General features: G+C 42.5%; 1 protein-coding gene across 12 annotated transcripts in view; it reads right to left on the minus strand.

The window, feature by feature from the left end:
• The window catches only part of LOC135259885 (neuronal cell adhesion molecule-like), a 73,632-nt gene that overhangs the window by 18,759 nt on the left and 32,528 nt on the right, over positions 1-22,345 (minus strand). For 9 of the 12 annotated variants that reach the window (XM_064344782.1, XM_064344788.1, XM_064344784.1 and 6 more), the window contains exons 3-8: positions 7,501-7,696; positions 4,645-4,750; positions 3,187-3,380; positions 2,534-2,656; positions 1,685-1,855; positions 1,124-1,180 (exon numbers count right to left, since the gene is read on the minus strand). In XM_064344782.1, the coding sequence (XP_064200852.1) occupies positions 1,124-1,180; positions 1,685-1,855; positions 2,534-2,656; positions 3,187-3,380; positions 4,645-4,750; positions 7,501-7,594 (745 nt within the window). In that variant the 5' untranslated portion in view covers positions 7,595-7,696. Of the gene's footprint in view, positions 1-1,123; positions 1,181-1,684; positions 1,856-2,533; positions 2,657-3,186; positions 3,381-4,644; positions 4,751-5,441; positions 7,475-7,500; positions 7,697-22,345 lie in introns of those variants that run through there. The other 3 variants (XM_064344787.1, XM_064344785.1, XM_064344783.1) reach the window with 2 other exon arrangements.

The following is a 22,345-nucleotide window of genomic DNA, read 5'->3' on the forward strand; positions in this document are numbered from 1 at the left end:
TACACAAACAGACCAAAGCAAACAGAAGCTAATACTATATATATATGTGTGTCCACTTGTGTGACTTTGGTCCATAGCAACACATTTCCATCAACTTTCACCATGTACAGAGCTTTCACCCACTGGAACCAGCCAAAGACACACTTTAAAACAATGTATTTTCTGCTCTCTCTTACATCCGTATGCCACACAAACATAATAAACAAATAAAAAATAATAATAATAACCTGAGTGGAATCCTTAAAACAATGAGCAATACACAGAAATGAAATGAATGTGTGAATGGAGGGTTGGGATTAACAAAAGGATGAGTGGATGGAGAGGTGAAAAGACTGTGGTGACTTCATCCTTCTATGTTCCTTTGCAGCTCTTCTGGCTTCAAAGCTCATGGAAGGATCTGAGGGAATTACCCACAATGCACTGGGACTGTTTGGGGGAGGACCTCATCAAAGAATCATCAAAATAACCATTTGTGTAATGGCTAAAGAGAGAGGCATATTCATTCCTTTAGAGGAACAAAAATGCTCTCTATATAAGCAAAGGCTACGGAAAAGAATAGGTCTCTGAAAGAATAGATTGCAAAAGCAAAAAATGATTTTTTTTTCTTTGTGGTAATGAAAACAGGCATTCACAGAGATTTTGCAAGCTGGGCTTGCTTGTTTTTCCATGCAGTTTTGATCAAAATATTCTATTTATGGAAGTGAGTACCATTGATATAAAAAATATAAAAACCACAAATTTACAACTAGCCATACATTGTAGGTGTACTGTGTTCCACTATTTGTTCATTTTATTTTATTGAGCTTTCACTGAATTCAAATACAAGTTGAAAAGCTGCACAGAATAAATACCTCCATTTCCCATGTGAATGTCCTTTTTTCATTCATAAATTAATATTTTATATCAAAAAACAAGGAAAGGAAAACTGTCTTGGAATGTTAATGCGGTTCTTCACAGACAAGTGTGACTAGTGAAAGAAGGAGTAGGTTTGTAGCCCAGGAGGAAATGCGATTAATTCGATTCAGGGATGAGGTAGCGTTAGTGGTTCTGGGGGGTAAATGTTAGTGGTGGGGTTCTGCGTTGTTATGTTGGGCAGCATTCACTAGTTGGCACCAGCACTCACCACCAAAAAAATCAGTGTCATTCAATAAAGCTGCCATTGTCTCATTGATTGCATCCACTGTAACACAAAAGAAATCATAAACATGCTACCAACAGAGTCCAACAAATCTGCTCACAGACATGCGATGGCTGAAAACAACAGATTCATGAATAATTAACGCAAAAAAAAAACATATAAATCTAAAGAAAATTACACAAAGAAAATGCGTTCCTAAAATAAAATGACAGAAGAGGTTTGGCACAACGTCAAATCACGGGGTAACCAGCTGTTACTGTACGCAAAACGGCCTGAGTCGACCCCTTGTTCCTGAAAACGGGACGTGACGCAATTACAGTGCTCACGCTCACAGAAAACAATAAAAAACCAAAGAATAATTTCGCTGTCGCACGGTTTAGTCAGCGAATTACCAGCCGCCTTTTAGAAAACCTTTTAACAATGCTTCCTTTCTCGACCGCCGCCGCGTCAAGATCGTAAGTGAATTTTCCGCTCGTTCGGCACGGCGGACGCAGGGCCGCGTATCGTACCGTAGCGACGCGCGTAGCGACGGCGAGGCCGACTCACCGTTGAGGACCTTCACGGTGATGGGCTGCTTCTGCTGTATGGTCTGCGTGTGCGGGAACCTGGCGTAGCAGATGTAGTCGTTGCGGGTGTCCTCCGTCAGCACGTTGGAGAAGTACAGGTCTCCGTTCAAGGCCTGGGACACGCGCTCGCTTTGGGGAAGCCTCTGGAAATCTTAAGACAAACAGGCAGAAGAATCCCTTTTGAGAGTCCAGACGCCATGACCAGGGTTCAATTAACGCAACTGCATCATATCATATTGTCAGAGTAATATTCACTGTGTGAACTGGACTTCATGTATTCATGGCTATGAATAATTGTACAAAATGAGTATTGTATTTGGCTTCTGCCCAATAAATGTAATATCACTAGTAGAGTATTTCCAAAGACAAGGACAAAGATGGTCGTTTAAATCTACACTTGAAAGCTTACAGCACATTAACTCGGAATGGACCTGCATGAAATACTTTCTCAGAAATTCAACTTTGAAAGCAGATGCTCATCACAGGAATAAAATGACTTGTTCATCTCACAACAAAGGTATGCATTAGCTTGCATGGAAAAAGAAAAGATTTCATTGACAATTTAAAAAACACATATTCATCAATAATAAGAATAAAATTCAATTTCCCGTGAAATGCACATTTTAAAAAGACACAGCTGATGGCTTAAAACAACTTGACATACTGCAGCACAACTGTATGATTCTGAGTGCGTTTGGTGGAATGAAGCAATTTATTTAACATGTCTTTCAACATACAGAAACTACATGATGCTGCAGGTATCCCACAATTCACAGTGATGGCCCATATCTGAGCCTTCTTCAGAGGTGCATTTCCTGAGGAAACTCACTGTTGTCCATCCAGAATACGATTGGCGGAGGAAGGCCGGCCGGGGGCCGACATGGCAGAATCAGGGACACGCCCTCCTGCACGACGAATGGGTCATTTCTCTCTTTTGACCACAAGGGGGACCCTGTGAGGAGGGACAGTAGAAGTCTGTGGTAAAGTGAAAGCCTTTTTCCTTTCTACATCTCTGTCACTCAACTGCACTCTCTTTGCAAGCTTTTGCTCAGGAAGCAAGAGAGACAGAAAAATACAAGCGCGCATTGATTTATAAATGGGTTGGATTCGATAAATATTATGTTTTTCCTGGTCTCTGACAAACAATTAACTTGAAAGTGTAAACTGAAATAGTTGGATCTCGCCCATTGTGAGATTGCCAACGATCTGCGTCTACGATGAAGTACACGAGACTTTATAGAAGACCGATTTCATTTCATTTCTTTACATTTTTTGTACCTAATTTTACTTCATTTAAAAAAAAATAACATATTTACAAGTTTGCAACTAAAAGTGCTTTACATATATTAAAAACATATATACTATATGTGTACACGCATAAACATAGGTCCGATATGCACAGTAAATAGGGAAATGAAACTGGGTGTGGGTAGAGCAGGAACTGGCGCAGTAACTGCGTTGGGCAGCAGGGGGTGCTCTTACGGGACTGGCGGATGACGATGTTGTTGGAGACGGCGGTCCCGTGCTCGTTCCGGGCGATGCACTGGTACACCCCCTCGTACACCTCCGCCCTCTCCCGGCTGATGTCGATCACCAGGGTCCCCGAGTCTGACTTCATGGTGACCCGCGGGTCCTTGTCGATGTTGAAGTGCGTCCCGTTTCTGGTCCACGAAAAGCTGCGCACGCAAAAACAAGGCAATGGAATCTAACGCTGTCAAACATCATCTCACGCTTCTACATATACTATATCTGATTACGGAATGCAGTATCTACATGGAAGAGGAAAAGTGTCAGTGTCCCAAAGCTAACTAAGCACACCGATGTGACAAGCAAATAAGCAACAAGCAAAAGGCATGCAAATATAATATCAGCGCAGCCTACAAAGACACTATGCATGGAAAAAACAAACAAAACCAATCCCAGCTGTGCTTGGGATTTGCCATTTCAGTACACAGGCAGGAAATCTCCCCACAGTATATGCAATAACAGACACATTCAGCATCCATCATCACTTAGTACCAAAACTCTTTCGTTTCTCTTGTTGCAGCACAAATCAAACACATTACTTCACATACGCATCATCATAAATAAAGTTTAGAGGTAGCGCCAGAACAGAAGTCTTATGTTTGTTATATATGGTTCCATAAAGACACATTACATAATGCCTGTATGAACACCACATAACTACTTTAAACGCCACTTTAAAGGATCCGCAACAATTTTATGACTGCAGATATGCAGGTTCTGCCTTTTTTATTGTTTTATATAAATATCTCTATGCGATTGTGACACACTCATATGGTGTCCTATCAATGCTTTAGAAATGAGCACTGTGTTTCACCCATACAATAGTGTTAGAGCCTTTATGAATGCCTTTGTGACATTATGGTTTAATGTACAGACTGCCTCAGGCAACCAAACACAAGATCAGTATTCATGGGGTGATATAGGAAGGGGCTGAATCCACCATTTGTCACATGCCGCACCCTAATCCACTCCACGCCCTGATTCCAGTATGTAATTGGTGGGACCATATCCGCACCTGATTGGACAAGGAGCCGAGAGTGGGGGTGGAGCTAGAAGGGTGTAATTTGTACCACACTCATCAGCCAGAACTCAGGTATTCACCAGTAGAAGTCTGCTGTACCACAGATTTGTCTAAATGCTTCCGTTTCCCCATTGGTAAAGTGGTTCACCACACCGATTTCCTTCAGATGGCTGTTCACATGCTTTTACCACAGAGTTGTTAAAACAAACCGTAGCGCCGGGTGTAGCACTGGATTGCTAGCTAACACTAGCGGGCTACATGTACAGCTACATAATGTAACTGTAAAACAATAGATACCTTTGATATTCTAACATACGGCAGGCTGAATTTTTATAATATCAGTTTTGGGGACCCCGGCTCACCAGAATGACGTTTCTCATACGCGCTCCTACCTGGGATGGGGCTTCCCTTTGGCCTCGCAGTGGATGACGATGTTTTCTCGCGGGTCGATGATGTAGTCTTTCGGCGACTGGTGAGTTATAGTCGGTGGCTGGGGAACTAAAGGAGGTGGGGGGGCGATGTCAGATTTGGATGCAATTTTACAACAGACAGCGCAGTACATACCAAATAATATAGATGAATGACAATGCATTTGCTACTATCCATTCTCAAGCACAACACAACGTCATGCAGCGACACTATAGATCTGGGTTAACTCCACAGCTAACAAAAGCAAACTTTTAAACACAAGCAACACGCATTCTAATATACATACATAACAATACAATTAAACGAGAGTGATATTATCTACTGTAAAGCAAAATAAAATATCATGCAGTGGCACGGTCTTGGAAATGGTTTAACTGCATGTTCAGCAACCAGTACATGCAACGTGTGATAGGGAACCAGACCTAGCCAACAGGAGAAGATGGAGAGCATGCAGTGGAATCTGAAACGTTTTGTTCATTGATCGCCCCTCCAAGACAACACATCACTGTTTACAGAACGGCAGTGACACTCTCCATGTGAAAAGCAGCAGTGTTTTTATAAGGAAATCCTCCAACTAAATAAACAAGGCCAAAGGATGAAATGCAAAAAAGTACTAACCAAAATACATGCAAATATAAGTCCACAGACACTGTACATGAAAAACAAAAACAAACCAAAAAAAACAAAACAACCGAAAGTATATTACATGTGCAGGCCTTTTAAAGCACACCGGCTCCACGGCAACAGTAAACCAACTTACATCCTTCCAGAACTTTAGTTTTTGGCCCCAAAGAATTGGTGCAGGCATAACAGACATGATAAAGAAAAGCGGACGTTAGTGCTGAGAACATAACATCCTTGCGTTTTGCTCATGAAAAAAAAAAAACCATCAGGGTATATGTTGGTCACAGGTTTGTAGGGAAAATGTCCACAATGTTCTTCTGTGGCTTGGACAGAATTTATAAGGCATTTACTTTTGTGGATGTTCTCATGACGTTATTTCACAAAATGGGAATCTAATTCCCCCCAAACTTCGTAAATGGTTTGTGTTTCCCGGGCAGTGGCTAAAAAAGTGGGCTAGAAACGGGACCCTCGAATGGGGTGGGGGGAGGGGATGTGGTTGGCATGGCTACAACACTCTTGAATAAGCTGCTTAACCTTAATTTCTTTAGTATATTTCCATCTGTGGATGTACAGTGTTAAATATAGGCTACACAATTTGTCCTCGATAAGACAAGCTGTTACATGGATACGGTAAACTTGTTAAAATAATTCATTTTAATGCTCACTGTTAGAATAAAACCATGATTTATCTTGGATTTTGATGTATACACTGCTCATTCAGGTATGAAATGACTGGGGTCAGGATTCTGGGCGCAATATTTGCATTTGAACTAAAACCTGAAATGCAAAGTCAGAGGTACTCAAATCTGACCCTTGAGACTAGTGGCACTGCTACTTTTTCTACCTGAAAGTTAATTCATTGCTTAATGACAATCATTGGACAGAGATTTAACTCACCTGCTGTCCCAGGTTTGCATCAGTCCTGATTAGATTGGAAGAATGAAAACTAGAAGTACTACTGGCCTCAAGGGCCAAATTTGAGTATGCTCAGTGCTCAGATTATAGCAGGGTCTGGCAATTCTGGTGCTGGAGGGCCAGTGTGTTTTCGTTTCCACCACTTACCCTCGCTAAATTAGCCAGCTGGCTGTTTACACCAACAACACCAACACTGGTTCACTCATAGATTAGATCACAGTAAAACATTTCATATAGGGATTAGGGAGACAAGATCAGTCTTTGGCTGTCATTCATGCGCTTAATAAGAAATGTAGCTAAAGTATCAGGTGACATAAATGCTAGGGCTAATTAAGTCATTAAAGCCAGAAGCTGACGTGAAAACCAGAAACAGATACGGCCCTCGTTGCCCATCTCTGGGTTAGAGTAAGCCCCCTTTTCATAGTTCCCTTTTATATAGACAGTCCTCCGCACATTCTCCAGCCATTATAAAGCCAGAAGATTGTGAAAACCTTCTGTGACTATTTGAAATACCCTTCATAGCACACAATAGCTGTCCGGGCCAATCGAAAACAATCAACAAAATCCAGAGAGTGAACTGTCTGTTTAAGACTTGTATGCCTGGGAAAGGTTTCTCTGCTGGCAAAGCATGGATTCAGTGGAGCCTACCTGCACTACCTGAGTTCCATGCAAATCTACGCTGCCAGCCTGCACTTGCTGGTTCAGTAGATCAGTAAATTTGGTAACCTAAAATGTGGGCATGTCCAACAGTACTATGCCAATGTGCGGGCAAGGCAAAGAATCATACACAGATGGTTGCAACAATTTTTTTTCTGAACCCACAACCCCAATCATGAGGAGGTCCCACATCTATCCTGAAATCAGTAAGACATAATCGCTTATACAGAGAAGAGTAGAGGGGGGTGTAGTTATCTAATACAATAGGAAATCATGTCGAGGTATATTGGGAAGCACAGCTCAGTCAAAAAGCCGGATGTGGGGCAACCTCAGATATAAACTCAATCAACCCATGTCAGTTGACTTAACTCAGAAATAAAAGTGTCCCTTTTCACAAATGTAATTTGCCAAGTCAATCTTGGTGAACATGGCAAGCTGTATTTGCGGAAAAAATACCAGTATATAAGTTTAGAACAAATGTTGATTGACTCCAGGTCATAGTTAAAACTGCCCCTGCTGTCCAATGTGAACACCTGATGATGGCTTCATCAAGGCTTTCCTCTCGGTGCCAGCAGAGGTCAAGCACGCTGCGATGACGCGACTTCCTGTCTTTCGTAACTCACGGTCAAGAGGCACTTCCAGCGCTGAGATCATGTGACCCAGGACCAGCACGAGCGCGGGCCCCCCGAGCAGCTCGTACTTCCTCTTCCTGTTCATGGCCGAACCGTGTCTCCCTCTGCGTCTCTCGTCAAAGACACGTCCCTCTCCTCGGTCAGGACAGCAGCGCGAACCCACAGCACATCCACGCCCGCCTCACAGCTGGGGGGGAGGAAAAGAGATGTAGAGAGAGAAAGACTTTTACTTCATCGATCTGGATATCTGTGGCCCAGGGATCAATCGGCAGCAAGAAGCATTTCAGACAGCCATTAACAGTGAGCACATGAGAGAGAGGGAGAGAGTGGGATAGAATGAGAAAACAGATAAGAGAGAAACAGAGGAGAAAGAGAGAGAAAGAGAATGTAACAGAGATAGTGAGAGGAAAGAGAGAAAGAAAAGGATAAGGAGAAAGAGAGAGAGAGCGAGACAGTGACGGTGAGCGAGAGAGACGAACTCAGTCCCCACACCACAGACAGCAATGCCGGACCCTCTAGCCTGGTCTGCCGCTCTCTCCGCTCGCTGCGCTGTAGATAAGCCCGCCCGCGACGCCGAGCCCCAGACGCAGCCATAACGATCATGCCCGCGATGCCAGCTCCATTAGGCTGCCAGGCTGGCACATCGCTCACACTACACTGCGCTGCAGCTTCAAGCGGGCGCCTCTGCCCGGCTCCTCACACACGGGCAAATGGCAAGCACCACTCTGCAGGGCACTACCAACCTGGGATCATTTTCATCACATAAATCCCTCTAATTTGCTCCTGTAGCACTTTCATGTTACACATGAACCTCCTGTGCCACTTACATGTTACATGTACCTCCATCCAGCACTTATATCGTACTTTGTCTCATTTTCTTTATGTTGTAGCTTGTCATGCCTCCTAGTTTGACTTAGCATAGGCTAGGTCAGAGATTAGAGTGTTCATGGCTATGAATAACTTATACAAAATGAGTATTGTACCTTATCGGATATGTTTTGTAGTTCTTCCATTAACCTTCGGTAAGCAAATATTGTACGACGATTTGGATAATAGCATCTGCCAAATAATATAATGTGAAGCCCCACAATCCTCCAGTTCCCTCCACTAGCAGTGTCAACACACAGAGAGAAACTCATCAATTAAGTTTCCGAGGGATCCATCAAACATGAAGGACAAGACAGTGCTGGCATAACAAAAGGCGATTCTGTGTACGAGAGACTCATTACTTATCCGCAAGGAAGGATTATTGTAACATCTAACACGTAAAAAAGCGATAATATAAAATATGACAAAGCGACTCGCAAAAAGGCGCATTTAACATGCTAATAAAACTGCCAGTAGAGCTGGAAATAGGTACAGAAAGCTAGCAATAAATCTGCGCTGTTGTCAAGACATGTGCCACAAATATATATTTACATAAATACTTTCAAAATAAATAATACAATGGAAAGATTCATGGATATTCATAAGCTGGCACATGACTGTGATTGGTAAACTGAGTTGGTAGATAAAAGGAATAAAATACACCACACTCATATAACACAAATAAACAATACAGTAGACAAGGGAAAATAGGAAAAACGAGCACACCGCCATTACTGCTCCCAGAAAAAGCCTATTCACCACACAAAAATATATATTTATATCATAATAATGGCATTATAAATTTTAATCTATTTTTGTGTGGTGAAAAATCTTTTTGGAGGGAAGATAATCATGGTGTGTGGACTTAATTCCCATTTTCCATGACAAGATAAGGCGAAAACTGAATCACTAGCTCTGCACTGCACAGAGCAAAGCCATCAAGATGACTCAGGTTTAAAAGTGCACAGTACGGTCCATATTGACGTGGGATGCGGAGATGCTGGTTATGTCAGCTAAATGTGCTCGGGGGTCTGCATTATTTATGAGGCCTGAACTTATCAGAGCGATGCGACGGGAACCTCTGCGGGCCAACCAAGGTGAGCCTCCCGGAACCGTGGAGACAGATCAGGCCCGGGAACCCGATCCATTGTGATGTCACAGAGATACTGTTCCATCTGGAGCTGGACGTGTAGCACAGCTCTGGCACTGAAGGGTCGATGTAATAGTTTCTATTAAAACACAGAGAGCGACTGCCTGATTCCTAGAGACAGTCAGCTCTGTGACTTAGGCCTGGATTCAGTCAACATCTGTTCTTATCTTCGGCTAAGAAATACCGGTACTTCTCATCAATCCAAACACAGACTGGTGTGTTCAGCGGAAAATCACGGAAATCTACTAGCTGAAAAGTCTGTGAAGAAATTCAAGTAAAAACTTGCATTTAACTTAATTAAAAATTAAGGATGCATGTTACAATTCAGGTCTTATACTGTCTGTAAAAGGTGCAAATACAAATTTCATGTTAACAATCAGGTTTTAATACACTTTCCTCTGCAGTTCAAGTGTTTTTAGTGTTTTACTGGGCCTCATTTTTAAAATTCAGACATGCAGGCAACTTTCTTTAGCAGAAAAAGCATCACACACATCCACAGAATAATAAAACTACTCTATCAGACCCAGACAACCTCACAGCTCTGAAAGCTGTTCTGCCTGGCAAGAACTCGGAAACTTCTGGAAAAGTCTGAAAGATGGAGCTGACATCACTGTGAAAATTAAACTGCCAATCATATGTCAGGAGATAAAGGATCCCTTTGTTTCCAGGCAACAAGACTGTGTCATTATTTTTTTAAAAGGCAAGAGACCTTTGGTGAAAAAGAGATGAAATGTTCTGACAACACAGATCCATAATTGGCAAGAGGGTTCAATTTGTAGTGTAGAGTCTTGAATAAAAAGCTGGTGGGGGGGTGGGGCAGATGTTTTATGGAAACATACGTATTCAATTAGACAGCAACAGACAATTGAACTTGCTAATAAGTCAGCAATTTTACAACATATTCGTCAATGCTTTCACCTTCTCCTTCCATCTGTCAAGTACAATTACAGTCCTTCTTTCCTTTTTTTTGTTCCAGTGCTTTCAAATCTGTTTTGCCGTCTGTAATATGCAGCAATTAAACTGTTCATCCACTGCAGGGTGACAACATGCTTTCTAAAGGCATTCATGTATACATCAGGGGAAAGAAATGTGTCATTCAGAGACAAGCCGTCAGACTGCGACTTTCTGGCAGTATGTCCCTCAGCGTGAAAGAGCATAATAAAAAAAGTGAGTATTAAGACTGGAAATTTTTTGACAACAAATACACAAATGTATGCATGAATATATCCTTCCAAATGCACTTGCAAGTATGTGCACACACACCACAGACACATACATGCACACACACACATACACACACACGCCCCTTCACACACACACACACACACACACACACACCCCTCCATTTAGGGTTACTGATGGCATGTTTTCTTTACCTCAGGCTTCTCCTGTCCAAATAAAACCAATTTAAATGTCAAGGCTAATTCCCCATCCTCCACACAAACCGAACTGCTGTGTCATGTCTGTCTATAGCAGTTTATTTCGACCAGGCTTCATTGGGAAAGAAAGGGACCTCCCGTGTTCTCTCTCTCTCTCTCTCTCTCTCTCTCTCTCTCTCTCTCGGACGAATCATGGCAGACATGATTGCAGATAGCAGGTCTGACGCACGCCTCAGCTGTTTCTCTGCGGATTTTTTTTTTCCTGTATCGGCTCTTTGGTAATTTATCGCTGAGCTGGGACCAGCCCCGCCCCAATGGAGGGGGGGAGGGGGGTTTGGGGATCTGTCACTCGCTGGCCTGCCCCATACAACAGCTCTCTGGGGAACACTGCACCCCCACCCCCCCCCCAGCCCCAGTGCAAAGACAACGACCCCCGTAAACAAATCACTGTGCAAACCGGCCGGGTGTTCTGACATAGGGAGAATTCATGGGAGCAATTTCACGTGTGAGGGTGGGGGGGGGTTGGGGCGGTAGGGGTGGGTGGTATACATTTCCACACATCACATGCACAGCTTGGTAAACCTGACTCTGCTACTTGGTTCATTTGCTTATTGACCATCCGTGCTGCAGTGTACTAGGTGTGTTTCTTCTCCAAATGCTGCTCATTTTAGATTTCTCAATGTAATTATTACCTTTAACTAAGTCCATCACAAGAATTTCTTCAAAACTTCTTATAATAAGTGCATACTGCACTTCAGACCCACAAACATATATTTAACAGGGTCTGTGCAGAATTATCTATGTGGAACTGGCTGTACAAATGGGTGATTGAAGATTGACATAATATAGAAACATACTCCACACTTTAAATGTGTTTCTTTAAAAGAAAAAACAGTCAAACAGAAGATTTAATCAAGCACTTAAGGTCAAGCACCTTCTTTAAAGTTAAACCAGCAATGCTCCACCAGGGAATCAAACCAGCAGCCACTGACTTACAAGCCCAGTACATAAACCACTGCACTACACCACCACACACAGCGAAGGCAAGAATGGCAGTGAAACATAACACTAAAAGGCCACACAATAACTGGGGGGAAATAGAAGGGGGGGGGGGTCATTTCTGCAGGAACCCCCCCCCACTCCCAGGTGCACAGAATAGGAAATAGTAATCACCTCGAATTTTGACCCTACAGAGAGCAATTTGAACTTTTGTCTTGTCTCGCTGCGTTTCTCTATTGGAGCGACGTGTTAAGGGTAAGCTTGTTTGTGGGAACTGCTCCAGGGCGAGACTGAAAGACCAGTAAGGTGTTGGCCCCATTCAGATTACACGACGGCTTTGGGTAAAAAGGTGAAAACAATAGGCCAGAAGAACCCAGAGTTCACCGTAGAGCCTTCAGGCACTTTTTGTTAAGAGATATATCATAGGAAAGGAAATGCTAGCAAAAAAAACCACAAAAATGACAACCTGAGAATCTTCATCCGCAAGCAGAAATCTTCTCACCCAATAGTTACTCTAAATCCTCACTAGGTTACAATGAGGAGCCTATTCTTCTTTAGCAGCAATTCAAAAAACATCCATGGTCAGGAAAGTACTACAAAAGGTTTGGTGTCCAAACAGAGATATGAATTGACTTATCTTTGATTCATGATTCCAAAGTGCATGATATTTTCTGCATGTAAAAAGAAAAAAAATCTCTGATTTGTTATATTAAATTTTCTAGGTCTAATTCATTTTGGCCCATTTGCTTTACACTATTTAGTCACGGTCTGATTAAACGTTCGCAGCCTTTCGATGTCCACTTCAGACTTAAAGTAAACATGTCTTTCGGCAGGGTGATGTATGGTTTGTTAAATTGGGAGAGATTCTCCTCAGTATGTGCTCTGTAGCTCCTGGTTCCACACTCTTACGAACAGAGAGGGGGCTTTTCCAAGACCCGGCTTCGTCCGCAGATCGTCCTTTCCCGAAAATGCGCTCGCGGCAAGGCTGAAATATCACAGGCGAAGCACTCCTCTGAGAAGCAGACTCAAATCGCAATGCTGAGGCCGGAGGAGAGCTCCCTTTCACAGAGACGGTGCGCAGGCAAATCTTCTGCATCTAGACTTCACTGACAGTATTAATGTCACACAAACAGACGCATTTTCAAAGGCACAATAGATCCTGTCTGAAGAACTCCCACTACACCCAGCACTGATTGGCATGCCAGATTAGAAAATAGATCTTTATAAAAAAAAAAAAATTAAATTTGACTTGGAAATAACTGCAAGTGATAGTTTTTGTCTATTCACAAGCAGACAAGGTACATGAGGCATCATCAGGATGCACTTGCTCAAATGTGCTTTTGAAGAAACACGTGCATTTTCTAAAATACATTCCGGGACAGATACTGGACCCAGCCCTCAATGTGCAGTTCTTTCCCACACCGTGTGCAGTATCATGAACTCTATCCGGTCCTATCACTTTTCCTCTGCAGCGAGAAAGTATGTGAGACAGGCCTACTCACGTGGCTCGCTCTATCAGAGAAAAGGTAGAGAAGTCCATGCTACAGTTATGGAGAAGCTAATGTGTTCATATTATCATTGTTGTTGTTTTCATTATTATTATTGTTGTTGTTATGTGGCTATGCAGTGTATGGGCAGGGGTGGACAAAAATGCAATGAATATATTACAAAATAAAAAAGATGTCTCTAAATTTGGGGGTTTTTGGGGACTGGGCCATGGGCACGAGCGTTCCCGGGGACCCCTCTGCCGGCCCGATTCCAGCTGTCAGGCCCCAGCCAGCTACAGGGGCGCAGATCTACAACCCCGAGTCCCGCACTGGGACAGTGTCCAAGCCCCATCCCCAATTAAGCCTGCCCTATTAGAGAACCCAGGGGGTCCCACTCATTCCATTCAATTAAACAAATCACTTCACAACATACAGGCAGTTATGGAAATTACTGGCATTTTCAAAATACTTCAATGTGTTTTTAAAAACGCATGTATCCAGTCCACATTTAAATATATTGCAGTATGTTGTATGTAATTGTGCTTCCAAATTCACTCTTTCGCCATAAGTCCATGCTAAACCACCCCTGCTTCCAAAACCCACTCTTTCACTTTGATAATCGGCACACATACGCAGGGTGAAGATGCTCAGTTTTGAGCTGGCGGATATATAAAAACCAAGGGGACTGCCGTGCCCCAGCGCGATCACGACAGCATTCCACCAATCAGGTCACGGCACACGTTTCCCATAATTCCCTGATGGATTTTTATAATTGGGCAAGGAATGCAAATGATCGGGGTGTTTAGCATAAGAATGGGGCGCGGAGGTTCATAAAAGATGGGGTGCTCAGACAAGCTGTTCTCTCGTCCCTGTTTACAGTAGGACACAAAGTGCTATGCTACACTCCAACACGCTCAATAACAGCGTCTGGCTGGTCTTTGTTTCATAGTGCTCTGCTCCGTAAACAAACAAGAGGACCACTTAAACAGGCCTGCCGCATTCAGTCAATATCCATCCTGAATATTAACTCATATATAAAACGTGAGGCATTTTATTTTCCCTTCACAAACACAGAAGTTCAAAGTGTTCAGCAATTACAAAAATGAACTTGCCAAACTAGAACACTTGGATTTTCAACTGTTAATAATAATAATAATAATAATAATAATAATACACTGAATGATGCATATGTTATTTAAACAATGATAAAAAACAGTAAAAACTAAGTAATAAAATGAATAATCATTTAAAAGAAAGCTATGATTCACTGCCCCATTTGACTCTTTATCAAACACTGATGAAGACAAACTAAGATGCATAAAAGAACAACTAAAAAAACAGAGAGACATATAAAGGGAAAACAGGCCAGTACTTTAAGGGTTATTCCAGTTATGTGATGGTCAGCTCTCCTTGTTATTCGCAAAAATACACGCTGATGACGACTATGAATTAATATTCAATTCAAGGACCTGACAGGCCACAAAATAAACATCTTTTACAATGATAAGACTCTTAGTGCTGGTAGCAAAGAAAAGACACATATATTCCTTGTACTTAAAAGAGCTTTTTGTTTGCACTGGTACTCTTCAGTAGAATAGGGGTCCCAGCACTAATGCTTTTTTTCTCACAGCTCGCAGTCCGGCCCTCTTCAAGAAAACAAGGAAAGAAAAACAGGTTTGCATCTGTTGGGGATTCCTCTCCTCAACATTCATACACAAACAAAACGCCCGCCCCTTCAGCATCCTGTCTGCTAAATGCTAATCAGCACAGAGACTTTACAGAGAGGCTCGTTAGCATTCATCGCAAAGAGGAATTGCATGTGTACCAGCGACGGAACTACAAAAGGAACACAAAAAACAACAAGCCATCAATCTATCCTGGAATGATCCGGAACAACAAGTGTTTTCGTTGCTGTCATAACATCCCAGACTGCCCATGAGTTACCCTGCAGAAACATATCACGTGACCGCCATCAAACTGTTTGTTTGTGTTACTGTTAGAATTCCATTTCCATCTCTATTCATTAACGTGTTCATAAGTATGGAGGCTACAGGAAGTGGCCTTTTCACAGTAAATCAGCAACCAGGCTACACCCAAGACACCAGGTGATTTGGGTTAATTGATCAATTAACAACAAAATGAGAAATTCCAAAAACTGCAGCTCTCCAGAACCAAGCTTCTGGACTCCTAAAATACTTCAAAATATATTCAAAAAATCGCTGTGAAATACCATAATAGCTATGTCTACCATATTTTCAGGAAGGTTTCAATATTCGCAGTATTACATTTCATATTTCATACATTAGATTCCATTTCTGTAAGAGAACAGCCAACCACACATGATAACCAACATGTCTGTGCACAGGCATCACAGCAAAATTTCTTGAAAACTTGGAAAGAAAATTAAGAAAGATAAATTTCAGCTCTGCAGGAGTACTCTGATGCTATCAAAATAAATTAACACCAACTTTGTCAAAACACCAAATCTCAAAAAGGCAGGACACTTTCCCCCATTCACAGTCATTTATTTATAGACATAAGATACAGGTCTGTCCCACTGTTAAATTTTCACTGACTGCTGGCATCTGTTATTCCAGTTTTGGAGCAGCCCCGTTGTTTAGTGGTGCATTGCAGCAACGTTGTAGTGCTTTCATTCTTTCATTTGTTTTAAAACCCTTTCTTTGGATCTGCACCTGCGACGATTCTCTCACATGAGACAGAAATGAGCACAACTGCCTTTAAAGATCTCTGAGGAATTTTCAATATTTTTCAAGGGGATTTACAGAGAGAGTAAAAAATAAATAAAAAATGATGTCATAGAATTCCTCCGCAACGCTGACACCAAGCAATCCTAAGTGAGGTCCCGAAAAGCAATGCCGGTTCAAGTGATTAAAACAAGATTAAGGATCGAACAGAGGGCCCAGCTTGGCCCTCAATTAACAGAGCAAGCCCGCGGTTTAATTAAAGCAGTGAATTAGGAGGAATACTGTCCCAGAAGTCAATGAGACCCACGCATGAACATCAATATATCAGAGCCGTGTGAGCGGGAACAAAGCTACATGCAGCCGGGCCCTTGAGCTCAGACAGCGGAGCATGAATAGCACAGCAGTGTGTTCCGCGGAGGCCCATTCACATGCTGAACAGAGGGCCCTGCATTAGCATAGACAAACATGCTACAAAGGGCTACAGCAAGCCGGAGGCCCGCGCTCGCTAGCCGCACACTCGGGCGCTCGCTTAAAGAACACTCTCACGGGGCGCTGCGCACACCCTCGAAACCCCACACACTGCAGTCTTTCACACGAGGACAAACACACATGCGGACGCGTACACACACACACACACGCACACACACATACACAAACACACACACAATACACACACACACACACAAACACACACACAAAACACAAACACACATGCATGCACGCATACACACACATACACAAACACACACACATACACAAACACACACACAAAACACAAACACACATGCATGCACGCATACACACAAACGCACACACAATACACACACATACACACATGCGCACACATGCACACACACATATACAAACACAAACACATGTGTGCACACACACACACACACATATACACACATACATATACAAGCATATGCTTAGAAACACTCTGAGTCTGTACACCCTCTAAAAACACATTTCATACCAACACGCACACACACACATGCACAAAGACACCATTTTATAACTGAAGAGCTGAAGTCCTGCGTCTCTATAGAACTAGAGAATGAAGTTCAAGTGCAGAGAACCTCCACTTCCAGGAACCAATCTGTAACCACGGCAACACACCAGCCTACGAGGTCTCTTCGAAATAGCACAGACCAGTCAATCAAAAGACAAGGAACTGAAAAGACAGAAGGTGATGCAGACACATCTGTTGCCCATTAGGTATATCCCCAAGACACTAACATCCTGCTTCTTTGAACACCACATAACACGGATAATCCATCAAAACATTAAAGAGTGCCCCATGATTTGGAGATATAAAAGCTTCCATTTACATCTGAAACTAAATATTCCAACATAATACCTTGGGGCAAAAGAGAAGGTCAGATGACCATTTTGTCTTCATAAACTCAATGAAGAGTTTATGAAATAAAGAGGCCAGCATTGTCTAAAGAACTCCATAAGGGATCATGCAGTAGAATTGCATACGTAGTCCTCCTCACTGCTCAAAATGCAAACTGTAGGACCCAAACACACAACTGGCCCATTGTTGCGCTGCCTGTTGATATTACGGAACAGAGAGAGCTCAAGGTTTATGCATTCATGTCTGGGTCTCACTGAAGTGGCTCTGTTCAATCACTTAAATAACAAAAGTAATAAAGCCTTAAAGGATACAGTATAGCTCTCAGTAAACAGATATCCGCTATTGAGTGACAATGACAATACAGGCTTGTCCACATTCACCAAATCATCAAATCGTGTTCCCATCGCGCGGTGAGTTTAAAGCTACTTGTGTTACTTGTCATGTTACCGACTGCCATTGTAAAGAAAAATAATAACGCGTAACAGTCTGTAAAAATTAAGCACTGCTGGAGCCGTGACAGATTTTACAATGTGGAATTCGCGCAGCATTGTGGGAAATCAGCGGCGGAAGTCTCGGGAGTAATAAGTGACCTCGGGACCCTGTTATACCGCCGGGACAGGCTCTGCGGTTCCGGCACAGTCCGGCACGTTCCAGCCCACGCCCGGGGCTTTGCATAGCGCTGACTGTCAGCGCCCACGCAGCGCGTGCACCAGAAGATGGCAATCTTATGGAAACGCAACATACCGAAATAGCATGCTTACGTCGATACGAATGATAAATACTTTTTCCAATAGCTGTACTCGATTTGCTTAAGAGCACACCAGTGCATCATACACGCACAGTGAAAGAGTGGGTTTGGAAGCAGAGGTAGTGAAAAAGTGCATTTGGAAGCACCCTTAAATGTGGATTTTTAAAATAATGCAAAAAAATACATTTCGTATCAGTGCTTGTATATAATGAAGAAGAAAAAAACACTGCGATATCTGAAAATTATAGCACAGACCATTATGGCACGGCTGAATTCATAGAGGACCCTGCAAGGGAATCACCTTTCAGTAGCATCAAGTAAACAAAACTTTACGGTTCAGACATTTAGTACAAACCCTCAGCTGGACTGAACATGAATGTTTGTTTGGGAAACGGTTGCGCTGTCACTTTAAGCCCAATGAGGAGCCGCAGCGCTCCGTGATCATTATTAGCGTTATCCAACGCTAATAAGCAACAGCGCAAAAACACTTCAGGAGGAAGTCATTACTGTTGAAAAGAAAGGAAATCACGATCTAGATAAAGCTGTTACTGTAAGGCGGACATACAGAATTATTACTGTGGAAATTTAATATGAGTATATGCTTTGGCTGGTCGTATAACTTACTGAAAAGAAAACGAAGAGAGGAAACACAGTCCTTTAGATTAACTTTATATTAACTGTGGCGTGCGTGACGAGAGTTATGTGTAGCCTATAAATTATGTTTTTTGCAATATGCGACCTCAGTGGTTTATCCACTTTCGCTAACCGCAATTGCCCATTTGAACCGTCTGCAACACTCGCGGGCGGTTCGTTTACGCCGAAGCTGTCCTACTATAAAGAGTTTGTATTCGCTCTCTTAGATCTCCCTATGCATGCATGTAATAGAAAACCCTTACAGTTCTAACGAGTGGTGATTTTCCACCACATTACCATTGTAATTTAAAATGTATTCATTTGAATTGCAAAGGAAGCAATTAGCAGCTCTGTGGCACGGCTCTTCCCTGGGCTGGATCTGACGCTACCTCCAAATTCTAATATAATTTGAAACACGGTTTCCGTCGTCCATCTGTTGAGAACTTGATCCCCTCGCCAAAGGATCGTGTTACAGACAGATTCTTCACCTCTTCCGTCTTTGCTTAGATGGGTAAACATGAGATAAATGCGGTCCATACCTTTCAAAAGCCTGACAATATGCAGAATGCGCATAAACTGCACTTATTCTAGTCCATATGGTGAATGCATATTTTCATTATGCCGGGTTTATGACGTAGGCATATGCATCGTAAGTAGGTTAAAACACAACGAGGCAAAAGGAGCACAATAACATCTGCCTCACGGATATGGGCTCCCACTGCTCAATTAACTAATGCAGAACATGGGGAGACAGTGTTTTCCCCTACCAAGAATATCTGGTGCTGATGCTAGACATTTTAATTTTTTAAAAGTATGTACAGTATATTCCATAACAACACTAAACAAACTGGTAGCTTTCAGTCAGCAGAATGTCATATCAGCCTCGAAACTGGAATAAAGATTTTGTCATTGAGCTGCACTGTAAACCTGATAACCCTTGCAAAACCCATGCACTGCTGTTGGAAAAAATCCTAGGGATGACACCAGGAGAGAGGCTTACTGGCCACCCGCGCATTCCCAGCAGAGACGAGCACAGCCCAGGTGCGCTTGGCAACGGAGCAGAACACTGACGAACGCACGCGACTCACGCCCAGGCATCCAAAGCAAATCAGAAGCAATGGATGGACGAGACGAGGTAGCCGCTGTCATGGACATGTTGAGAGATGCAAGGCCACTAGTTAGCCCCAACAAAAAAAACTGGAAGCATTTCTGCTTTCCCTCTGTCCATCTGTGTGTCCCCTCCACACACGCCTTTCTCTGTCTCTCTGCCTCTCCTTCCGCCCTCCCATTCCCAGGAAATTCAATTAAAGGTCTCTAATATCCTTATTGTTCCACGGCCTGACCTGCCTCTGCTGGATCCAGTCCTACCCCTGCAGGTGTGTGTGTGTGTGTGTGCCTGTTTGTGTGTTCGCAGTAGAAACAGTTTTCTCAAATATGCACTATGCCAATACTGGGTGTAAAGCAACATGGCTGCATGAGAATCAGCTAATTAAAAGCCTAAGAATCAGCCAATTAACGGCATGAGGATCAACCAATCAAAGGCCTGACGATGCCTTCTGAGGACAAAATACAGAGGAAACCCTCAGGTGATGGTCAAACCCACTGCTTTAGCCTTTCCTTCACTCCTCCATTCAGAGAGCAGGTGAATAGAAATCAATTCTCCTCCACTGCTCTGTTAAAGAAAAAGCCATTCGATTTCAAGAACAAAAAGCCAACAAACAATACTGTCTTAGTGCTGGGAAGGGCTGCCTGCGTCGCACACAAGTTAATCTTCTTGACACACTGTTCATTGTCTTGACACGTTCAATCTGGACCAAAAGAATATTAAAAAAGCAACAGATTTAGTTCTGAAACCACACAAATGCTACTATAGGGCCTGAAATTTCAGATAAACGGTGGACGTGTTCATTTGCGGTCAATCTATTCTTGCTTCTGAACTCCATAGATGCAAAATGATGAGATCGCATGAGGGGTGTGTTTCAGTGGCTCCTGCGGTGTAAAAACAGATTGTGGCTCTTGGCGCTGGCAGAAAAAGCCCTATTTGAATGAGCTGGGGTTAAATTTGCTTGAGAGATGACTGTACGATTCATAAACGAGAGCTGGACTCTGGTCTCCGTATGCAAAGATCTGCAAACAGCTCAAAGGGCAGAAGCTATTCAAATGCAGGGTAGGCAAATGTAAACATTATTTGAACAACAACCCACTGAAAGTCAACAAGACATATATGGTTTATAACATTATTATTAATATACTGCATATTTTTTATAATAAGAGGCTTATTATAAAATGCTTCATATACATTGTCATAAAATATTTTTAGAATAAAATAGTTTTATAAATATATTATGAGATTAATATATAATAGATAATAGTTCAAATTCTCATTAACTTCAATGAATTTTAGAGGAAGCTTCATAAGAACAGCATATTACTTTTACCTACATTATTCACTTCTCTTACTGCAGACGGGAAGAGATTGAATGGGGGGGGGGGGTTATACATGCTACTGTGAATCCCTACGCCCAACCCCCACCCCCCATGTCATGGATGTCTTAGTCTAGCAAAACATCCCCATGGATTTGTAACATACACCCTGCACCAGACCCATGTTTGTGCAACTCTTCAGAAGTACGTGCACATCTACAGCATAAGAGAAGCGTTACTAATTTTACTGCCTGTGACTGATGGACCTTGTGCTGCTCAGATGACACGGTCGTAGAGAAACGTGACCGGGAGAATAGGACGCTTCTGATGTCCTGACACATCTTAAGCTCAATCGCACGGTAGAGCCATCGACCCTACGCACGCAAGAAATACTCGCCGACCCGTGTTTGACCTCTTTGTGAGCATGTAGGCAGAACTCAGAAAGCAGAAAACTGATGCCATTTTAGTATTGGAAATCCATGACAAGTGGGCTGATAAGATCATTGTACATTCATGAGCTTATTCAAGTTATTTTGCCGGAAGTGTCTGAAAATGGCATTAAACCTGATTAAGTGGTGCCGCCGTCTAAAACTCATTTAGTGAAAGTGACTGGCTTTCACTGTGCAATCATGTCATTGACAGAATGAAGCTACCCATCAGCAACCCCCTATTAATACATTCTCAACCTGCTTCTTCAATAACTCTCTTCTCTTACGTACCCAGCCGCTTCACTGACCACTCTACTCTGTATCATAGGGAAAGACACAGAGACCACATTTGCCTCTACACATAAGTGCGTATTAGAGAGGCCTATGGTATTTTTAACATTTCCCTACCCCATTTAGTGTTCAACCAGGAAAGCCATTAATATCAGTTGTCCATGGAAGTCATTAGATGCAGCTCAGAAAGACATATTTTCAGGAAATAAAACCTACTATCACAAAAAAACATGGCGAGCAAATTGTTCATCTCGTTGGGCGCTATTTTCAGTTATGCCGGTACCACACTGAACTATTTTCCACATATTTAAAAAGCAATCATTGTTGCTTTATAAAGTTGTTTCAGTAAAAAGTACAAAAGCTAG

Source organism: Anguilla rostrata, chromosome 7 (assembly GCF_018555375.3).
Source record: "Anguilla rostrata isolate EN2019 chromosome 7, ASM1855537v3, whole genome shotgun sequence".
In the NCBI taxonomy this organism is placed as follows: domain Eukaryota; kingdom Metazoa; phylum Chordata; class Actinopteri; order Anguilliformes; family Anguillidae; genus Anguilla; species Anguilla rostrata.